This window comes from Buceros rhinoceros, unplaced genomic scaffold (assembly GCF_000710305.1).
Source record: "Buceros rhinoceros silvestris isolate BGI_N320 unplaced genomic scaffold, ASM71030v1 scaffold7051, whole genome shotgun sequence".
Taxonomy (NCBI): domain Eukaryota; kingdom Metazoa; phylum Chordata; class Aves; order Bucerotiformes; family Bucerotidae; genus Buceros; species Buceros rhinoceros.
In genome coordinates, this window is record NW_010393608.1 from 24,771 (window position 1) to 34,945 (window position 10,175).

At 49.6% G+C, this 10,175-nt stretch overlaps 1 protein-coding gene across 2 annotated transcripts in view; it reads right to left on the reverse strand.

The window, feature by feature from the left end:
• The window catches only part of VEPH1 (ventricular zone expressed PH domain-containing 1), a 65,037-nt gene that overhangs the window by 5,065 nt on the left and 49,797 nt on the right, over positions 1–10,175 (reverse strand). For both annotated transcript variants that reach the window (XM_010144909.1, XM_010144908.1), the window contains one exon: positions 6,467–6,584. In XM_010144909.1, coding sequence (XP_010143211.1) covers positions 6,467–6,584 — 118 coding nt within the window. The remainder of the gene's footprint in view (positions 1–6,466; positions 6,585–10,175) is intronic.

Below are 10,175 nucleotides of genomic sequence, written 5' to 3' on the forward strand. Positions count from 1 at the left end.
CTCTTCCCCACCTCCTGTCTGGTGGAGGAAAACCCAACAGCGCACACAGAATGCATCAGATGTAGACAAAAAATGTATTTTATCGGCCGTTCTGTTTACACTGGCAGAGAGGCAGGCTGTGCACTACTGTAATTGCCTCACAGAAGACTGTGAATATTTCTGTCTCCAGATGGAGAGTTTTTGGAAGGAGATGGGCTGAACGAAGAGGGGGGCGGCCAAATTCCACCTCCGACGGGGATCTGCAGCTGTGATTTCTATGATAAAAAACTGGTCGGTCTGCCCCTGGCAGTCCGCTGCATCCCCGGCTCGAGCAGCTCATTTCTGTGCATCTTTGTGCCCGTATCAATGCGATACACCATCCAGCCTGGCACAGGACAAAAAAACCTGCAGGTGGGACCAAGCAAATGCGAAGCTGTGGGCTTTTAAAGTCTTCCTCAGCCATGAGATAACTTGGGTCTGGGTCTGGAGCACAAGTGTGCTGAGAAGCAGCTGAGGGTCCTGGAGAGGTTCAGCCTGGAGAAAAGGAGACTCCGGGGAGAGCTTCTGGCTCTTGACAACCCCGTGGCAGCAGGGTGGAGCAAGGGGGGCGGGGGTGTGGCGTCAGTCTGTTCTTCCAAGAAACCAAGACAAGGACAAGAAGAAATGGCCTCAAGATGGCCCTGAGGAACAATTTCTCCCCTGGCCTGTCCCAGTCTGCCCAGGGCAGTGGTGGAGTCCCCATCCCCAGAGGGGTTTCCCAGCCGTGTGGAGGTGCTGCTGAGGGACAGGGGTCAGTGGGGACCTGGCAGTGCTGGGGAACAGGGGGACTTGAGGAGCTGAAAGGGCTTTTCCAGCCCAAATGATTCTGTGATTCACTTTAATAAAAAGTTACAAAGACAGGACAGGAAAAGAATTTTTCCTCCTACATGATAACAATAAAGAATTCATGATGTGCACAGTGACTGTCAGAGCGTAATAGCAGCTGTATAAACATCTAGATACAGCAAGGGAAGGACTTGATGCGAAAAGACAACTGCTTAGGGGTTGGGTCTTGTGCATCTCCCCGGCTCCTCATCCCATGGGAATGGCTTCAGATACTGATTCCAGTGCAGCAGGAACGTGCTTTAACCCAAACTAAGAAGGCATTAAGGACAAAAAATTCAGTGACCAGAAGATACTGAGGTGGTTGGTCGTCAGGAATGCAACGTGAGAAAGGCAGCGAGTGTGCAATTTTGGCCTGAAGTGGATTTTTATGGCCAAAATCTTTCAAAACCAGGATTTACCACAGAAACGCTGATCTCTCCGAGTGCCCAGTGGCTGGAAGCGATGCTAACAGAGCACTTCTCAAGTACATCCACAAAGCGCCCATGGGGAATTCTGTTGTCAGCTTCCAAAGTCGTCATAATGAATCTGATGCCAGTATGTCTGAGGGGCTGATTAGAAGAGCAAGATTCATGAAAGATAAGAATGAGGCTCTTTTCCAATATTTTTCTAAGTCCTTTTGCTTATTTTCTTTGTGGTTAACTTAACAGAATCACAGAATAATACAACTGGAAGAGAGCTCAAGGGGATTCTCATCCAACCTCCTGCTCAAAGCAAGGTCACCTATGGGGTCAGACTAGGTTGCTTATGGATTTATCTATCGGGTACTTGAAAATCTCAACAATGTCTCTAGCCAAGTTGCTCTGATACTTGATCATCCTCGTGGTGGGTAAATTCTCCCTGTAGGCAGTCTGGACCTCTCCAGTTCCACGTTTGTTGTCTCTTGCCCTCCCACCACACACCACCAAGAAGAACCTAGTTCCTTCTTCTCGGTAACCTCCTTGCAGGTATGGACAGACTACTATGAAGTCCTTGAGCATTGCCTGCGCCAGCCCTTGTCCCTCAGCCCCTCCTCACAGGGCAAGAGCTCCAGCTGCCAAACACCCTGGTGGAGCCTGTCCCAGTCCTTACTGGACTTTACTCACGACTGTCACTGTTCAGTACCTGCTGTGAGCAGGAGTAAGAGCACAGAGCTCTGTTAGCAAGGGGCATCATGAATAAACTGCCTCAGAAGCACAGAGCTTTACTCCTCTGTCTGAACTCTTCCCACATCCAAACTGAGTAGCTGGTGACCCCACCGCATTCCCCAGCAGAGCAGGGTTGGTTGAAAGATGCATCTGCACTGCTAGTAGTTAGAAGGTTTAGTAAAAACATGATCAGCTGCTCATTGGAGTGTGCGCATTCCTTGTACACACATTAATTATCAGACAATTATGTCTAGCTTTGGGTTCTCCCCCTTTCGTGAATACGGGCAAACTAAAAGACCTCGGAGAAGTGATACAAGAATGATGTAAGTCTACAAGTAGAGATTTTCTGCAGAGCAGGGAAGGGCATAACGTGATGCAGCGTTTAGAGGGAGACTAGAAATAAACCCACGTTTTAACAGCGCGGTTAAATTACCAGAGCAACAGCTCGGGCACGTCATGGGTTCTCCTTCACTTCACGTCCTCACTGCGGGTTTTGACGTCTTTAGAAAAATAAGCACAAGTCACACAGATTGACTCACTCTGAGGCGAGCGCTATTGGACTAGATTCTGTGCCTGCTGCTTGACAGGAGGTCAGACTAGGTGATCCTGTCACCTCTGCCTCTGCAGTCACTGCGCCGTGGTGCACTGGCACGTATGACGAGATCTCCCGCTTCACAAAAGGAGTCAAGGGATTCGAAAGGTGGTATTTACTGTGTATTTGTCATAACTTTGTTTTCCTGCAAATCACACAATAAAGCTAAAAATGTTACCCAGACTCAAAATGAAAAATTATTTGCTATAATATCTATTGCTTCTTTGACAACCTCAATACAGAGCCAGTAACTCCCCAACGAATTTATCCCTGAGTAGCGCCCATTGATGGAAGTGTCTCTTGGAACTATTTTCTATTAGCTGTATCTTGCTACAATGCAACGAGCTTTAAGGAGTTTGGGTGCCGAATAAATAGTAAAAAAAACCCTCCAAATGCTTTCAAGATGAAGTCAAGGCAGATTGAAGCTAAGGCATGTGATGAAACAAAATCACCCACAAAAATTCAGCCCGATCGTGAACGATCTCCGTGATAATAAACCTTCTCTTAACCTGAGTGCCTGGCACGTGCAAGTGGCAGGAGGAGTGCAGTTGCCCAGCGGGATGGGGATTCACTCCCCTTCACTACCCACCAGTCTGGGTTTATCGAAAACCTGGAGAGGACCCGTTACCCAATGCCGCTTTTTGTTGCGTTGAAGCCAGCGTTCTAGTGGGGATGTTTTTGAGTTCACCCGCTAATCGCCGCTGCGAGCAGAAGATGAACATTTCAGCAGCGAACGGTGCAGGCTTTTCTGAGCAAATCGCTTTTTCAAAGGGGAATTCATAAAACCCTTCATTTTCACCCTCATCATTGCCCACGGGCACGTCTGCAGCCCCCGGGGATTACTGCAATTTCTTTGTGAGCTTCCAGAATCGGGAACGTTCTGCAGTTCCCACTCCGTCTAGCAAGTGGTTTTGCTGAGGTGTTCCTTTGTGCAAGAGCTTGTGAGGCCAGCTGGCAACGCAGGAGGTTATGTCGAAATGAGGCTCTCAAAGGCCACCTTGTCCTAGCAAGAGGCACACGCTGCATGTACCAGAATTGCAAATGCCTTGTAATGGGTCACAGTTAAAAAAAATTAAATAACATAACAGCGTGACCTGGTTTTCCCACCTCCGGGACCAGCTGCACAGTCTGGGCACGTGGGTGTACTTGAGTGGGCGAGAGGGATTTGTGGGAATGCTCGTCCTGGGTGGCAGGGAGAAACAATTGGGGGTGATTTAACAGCTCTTCTGGAAAAGTGTGGTTGTATAAGAAACACTTTGCAATCTGAGGAATGCATGAGAAAGACTCCAACTTTCCCTGGGTTAATTGCCACTTCGGGTCCATCCACCACATTGCTTAAGCGTAACTGCCTCTTTCCTCACCAAATCGGCCTCTGAGCCTAGTCTGGCTCCACAAATCCTCCCAGCTACGTCCAAAAGACCCATCGTGGGTCTGGCATCCCAAGGCATGATCGAGGCTTTAAGGCATAATGCTTTCCTAAGGCCGGAGGATAAACGGCATCTTGCAACACGGCATCCCAAAAATGCAACAAAACCCAGCGTTAACAAAACCCAAAGGGTAATAATAGAAAAAGAATTTCCCTCTGAATTCCTTCCTTCAGAAGAATTTGGTTACCAAACAGCATTGCTGAGAGGAAGAAATGACTCTTGTCTTTTGAAAGTATTTGGGGTTTCAAAGGTTTTCCCACTGCGGAATGAAAAGATGTTTTACAGCCTTTACATTTCTTACCAAGTCAAGGAGACCTCTGAATCCTCTTTCTTGTGTCAGATCTTGGGAACCCAGGATGACCCTGGCGTGTCTCCGCTCCGGTATGACTTGCCCCAGCTGCCCCAGCTCGACATTACCAACACGAAGGTGGATCTGCCATTCACCCGGCGGTTTTCACTCCACTGAGCACTACCTTCCACAGTCCTGCAGTAACCCTGCAGAGTCCAGGCACCACCCCCGGTGCCTCCAGCACTTGAGGAGGGAAAATCACTTCCATGTGTCCCAGCATCCTCCATGCTCCTGAGCTCTTGCAATACTTCAGAAAAATAAAGCAAAAATCTCGAGGACCATTCTACAGCTGAACTGACACCTTGAGTAGCGTGAAGTGCTCTGCAAACACACTCAAGAGCCTCTTGTCTCGGGGCAGAGACGATCTCCACTTCCACAGGCTCTTGTGCTGACTGTGGAGCACTGAAGAACTCTGCAGGAATGACTGCCCACTTCTCTTACTGCTGTTGAGTTCAGACTCATTTGATACTAACAGCTCTATACTGGTCATACTGGTGGGGTTCGGATCCCAGTCCCAATACCACGCTCCTGGCAGCGGAGCCACATGGACCTTCCTGCACCGTATCCTGCTTCCAGCCCTTCTTTGGCCTCTCCTTGGAGGACATGGTGCTTTGGCAGGAGAGCAACAGGGGAGAGAGGCGTCAGCCGTCCTTCGATGGCTCCAGCCTGGTGTCATCAGCAAAACCCACAGCATCAACAAGGAAAAGGTGGCCTCATGTCACCCTCAAGGTTTGACTTCGCCACGTTCACCTGGTCAGGTGGCTCCAGTACAGCTGCCCCACTAGTATAATCAACAGTTTCCTCCAAACTCTCCCCTTTTCGGACCCCTTAAATGTCTTTGATATTTCAAAACAAAGCCATTTCATTAAGCTTTGAAATTTTAAACAAGACAGACTCCTCCTTGTAGCTTGACATACATCTGTCACTGCTGTGATGCACAAACCACAGCAAGACCATGGGACTGAGATGAAATTTCAGCTCAAAGCACGATTTCTTTTATGGTCATCGGGTCCCACGAGAGTTGTGGCAAGAGGAAGATGCTCAGACACCCAGGAAATGAGCCAGGCAGCCTGGCCTGCAGCAGAGGCTGTGCTGCTCTTGCAAGACGTACTAAACCGAGGGTTGATGACATAAAAAGAGATGCTAGCTGTTAAAATATACAGCTGGGACAGCCAATTATTCAGAGGCCCAGCCAAAATACTCAAAATTCTTGGCCAGAATTGCGCAGACTTTAACAGAGTGGCAAAAAACAACTAGGCAAAAGGCCATTTCTCTGGAGTTCAGTGTGCTGATCGAAACCACGTGGTAACCAGGAGCTCTCACCTGGGAGAGGCGGGTTTCCCATGTGCCCTGGTTTCTAACGCCGCTGCAGGGTTATGGCTGTTCCTAAGCGCTGCCTTGCTCCTAGGACGATGCGTACTAGGGATTCCGTTATATTAAAATGAATAATTCAGAGAAGGAAGATGACATGAATCAAGTATCATATCTATGCCAGTGTCCCCTGCCATGTGGCACCTCTACGGTCTCCAGAGGACCTGGGATACAGCCTAGCAGATGCAACTCTCTTATCTGGTCACTACAAGGTGCTGCTGGTCCCTCCCTCTCCCCAGTGGTGAGTAGTCATGCAGATTTATGGGTCTAGTTAGATATTAGGAAAAATTTCTTTACGGAGAGGGTTATTAAGCATTGGAACGGGCTGCCCAGGGAGGTGGTGGAGTCCCCATCCCTGGAAGTGTTTGAAAACCGTGTGGATGTGGTGCTGAGGGACATGGTTTAGGGACCCTGGCAGTGCCGGGGGAACAGTTGGACTTGATGATCTTTAAGGTCTCTTCCAACCAAATGATTCTATGATACATTAAATTTTTACTCTATCTGTCTAAGCACAGGCCAAACACGGTTAGCGCTTGGCTCTCCATCTCATCAGAGATGGTGAGACGAGAGGAGTTAATGGAGAATTCCAATTAAGATAGTGTCCTGCCTGCGCTGTGCTGGAAAGTTTGCATTTCTTTTCTCCAACCTCTGCCACCATTGCAGCGTTATCTGTGAGCTTCGCTGCTCCATCCTTCACCCACCACGACTCCAGCACCCATGATGAAGGCCGACCCCTTACCTGTCGCCTTCTCTGGGTTATTGCACATGAAGCACTGCCAAGCTCCCGCTTCCTCGCTGTAGCCAAACAAATCAAAGAACCTCACTTCTTCCAGGTGCATCTGCACATGGTCCAGGTCCTAGGCCAACAGTGAGAAAAAACAAACTTGTGAGGTGAACCACTGCACTGCCAACCCGAAATCACTGAGGGATGCAACAGGCACCCACGAGTGTCCTTTTCCATGGTTCTCCTGGGGGCAAACAACCTGCCAGGGCAAATGTGCTAAGCAGGACATCTCTCCATCCTCAGCAGCACAGAATCCCAGACTGGTGGGGTTGGAAGAGGCCTCTGGGGACCATCCAGTCCAACCCCCTGCTAGAGCAGGCTCACCAGATCAGGGTGTCCAGGACGGCATCCAGGTGGGTTTGGGATCTCTCCAAAGGAGACTCCACCACCTCTCTGGCAGCCTGGGCCAGGGCTCTGCCACCCTCACAGCAAAGAAGTTTTTCCTCATGTTAGATGGAACCACGCGGTTTGAATGAAAGACCTGTGTTGGAGTGTTCAGGTATGAGCAGTGTAACCTGGTGGAACAAATGTGACATGGGAGACATGTACCCATGTGGGCTGTGTTTACACTACTGAATTCAAAATGCCAGGGAGTGCTCACCAGATCAGGGTGTCCAGGACGGCATCCAGGTGGGTTTGGGATCTCTCCAAAGGAGACTCCACCACCTCTCTGGCAGCCTGGGCCAGGGCTCTGCCACCCTCACAGCAAAGAAGTTTTTCCTTATACAATACATAAATCTTTTCCTTATATAAATGACAGTAGTCTGTAGGAGGCAGAGGACTGATCTGGGATTTTTTTTGCCTCCACAACGCTGCTGCCAGCAGCACGCTCAGCAGTCCTGCCCATCACATTTCCCACCAGCTGAACCACCTTGATGACATCCAGCCCCCTCTCAGGATTTTTTCACTGATCCAGAAGGTCGTGGTCTCTGCTAAACACACCTCAGTGCTGGGAACTTCCTCCTGTCCAGCCAGATCCCCCTTCAGAGCAGGAGTTACTTGGCTGGGGACCACTTTGTTTATAGGTTTGTTTTGGTTTTGTTTTGTTTTTTAAGAAAGAATAGAGGCTCTGAACCTCTAGTGAGAAGCACTAATATGAATGGTCGATATAAATGTGAATGTGAACAGTTCCAAAACCTCAGCAACAACAGGATGAAACACACAGGTAAATGTGACGTTGTCCTGCCTGTGACGAGTGAGGGTTAAGCCTCTGCAAAGTGACCTGAATGTCTGACAGGATCAAAGAAACCTTCAGAAAGGGAATTTGCAGCTCCAAGAACGGGAAAACCTGGAGGATACTCTTTGGAGGCAATTAACACCACTGTATAGTGCAGTATGTTTTAAACCTCAATATTCAATTTTAAAATGGATTTGTGATCTCACACTTAAACAAATGGTGGTGTTAAATAACAGCAACCAAGTTACTCCCTGCAAGCACAGAGGAATGGCCAGGGCCACTCAGAACCCCTCCTGTTTGTTTATGTGGGGTCTCCACAGATCCGCAATGTCGTGCGCTGCAGCCCAAAGAAAACAGGAGTTTACACAGGCGGTGGGGAAAACACCGTCCCTTGCCAGCGACATGAGTCCATCGCACTGAACGAGGCCGGGCGGAGGGTGGAGTTGCCCAATTCGGGACTTTTCGGACAAGCTTTAGCAAAGGAGAGGGTGCAGGAGGGCGGCCGGGAGAGCCGGCAGCACGGTGTCTCTGCCCCCAGCCTCTTCCAACCCAGGAAATGGCTGTTTCACACCAGAACCGAAACACTCGAGACCACTCCAGACTTCCAGCCGCCGCCCTGGAGGACAAACTCAGCTGAGCCAAATGTCCAGTTTTAACTTACTGGGGGCTCCCGGGTGCTGAACAGAAAGCCTGGGACTTCTCCATCCTGAGATGGCTGCAGCGAGCCAACTCCAGATGGAGAGAGGACAAATACCACTGAAATGTCCCTGCAGCCATCTGTCTTCTCCACTCCGCACTCCAGCATGCTTGAAGCGGTCTGCAGTAAACCACTTATTTCGGTGGGGGAAACACGGGAAAGAGCCTAATTGGAGAGGAGAGATTTATCTCATCCCCATGCTCCATCATCTTGAAAACTTCAGTGACTCCACGTGAAAATGTGGCACTTCTTCCTGCTGCCTGAACTGGGAGAGCAAACGGAGGCGAGGGGAGAACAGGACTAACATCGCCTGCAAAATGTTAATTGTTCTCTTGCATTGCTGCTCCACAAAAGCCTCTCTTAGGGCATCACACGGGGCTCATAAAGCAGTCACCAGCTCACTCCTCTGACACAGCATGAGGCAACGCAAAGAATTCAGCAAAAAGCCCAACAATGGCTTAGTTCTCGTAGCGTGGCCCGTGTGTGCTTTGATAACGAGCTCTGAAGCAACCGAGCGGAAATCTGGGAGGATGCACATCTGGAACCGCTTTACGTCTGGCACGCCTTAGGCTGCGTTGTATAAATATTTTTTGTGGCATGCCCAGTGAAACACGACATGCTTTCGGAAAGCCAGGTATCCGCCGCAGTTCCTTGCGCACGCATCCCAGGCCAAGCTCAGAAATCGCTTACAGCAATGTAAACCTGAAACCGTTTCACAGAATTTGCTCTGGAATCCATCACTGATGCAATAGATTTTTCTCCAGGTTTGCAAAATACATAGTAAAAAAAAAAAAGTCTGAATTCATTTATTGTGGGTTAGCAGCGGGGTCACAGGGCCAAAGCAGAGCGACTGCCGAGCAGTGTCGCAGCGCTGACCCCGCCATGAGGGTCCGACCGTCCCCCACAGCACTGACACTCCTCAGTTCCGACAGAGCATTCAGCCACTGCTGTCACACGACACGTGAAATGTAATACGAACTACAGTGCAGGTTGCTGACGCTGCATTTATATCAACAGACTTCAAAATATTTTAAATTAAAAGTGCTACGCTTATGGAAACAACCACCCCCGGAATCTGGCTCCTGCACTACCGGCAGAGGAACAGCCTTGACAGCGCTGTCGTTTTGTTTTGTCACATCAGTCACAGTATCTGAAGTTCTATTAGCAGTGGGAAAAGCTGCTGAAATGAAAACCCGAGAGAGACTGCTGCAGCAGCTCGGTCTGTGGAGCGCAGCGAGGACCATGTCGCACCGGGGATGCTCTGGCTGGGCATGCTGGGAATGTAACAGCTCAAGGAGACCTTCCTCACACAGACCCAGGGCTTGCTCCCAGAAAACTCCGTGGGGCTTTTTTCAGCAACTTGAGTGGAAATTGCACTCGAAACAAACTGAGGCTCTGTATTAATAAGCAAAACCAAAAATAAGACAGTAAATCCAGTGGCATGTTGGGGAACCTGAGACCGAACATTAGTCTTTCCCCATTTCAGGTGGGTTAGGTCTGCCCAGCTGCTGCTCAGGCAAGCTGCAGATCCCCAGTTCCCAAACTTCACCTGGCTGCTTCGTTCGTTAAATTGAGGCAGGTCGGAATCTCCTTTCCAGCTCCGCTGTCCTGGGAACTCAGAGACAGATGACAGTTCCCCCACTCAGGCCACATGCTCCGTCTGAGCAGCAGTAGGATCACGTGGGTGACGTGCTGGAGACTAATCATGTTTCCAGGGTGCTGAAGACGTCTTGTAGGCTTTGTGTGCGTGATGCTCCGCATCTAATCCCCCCCATGAAGGCACGCTCTTC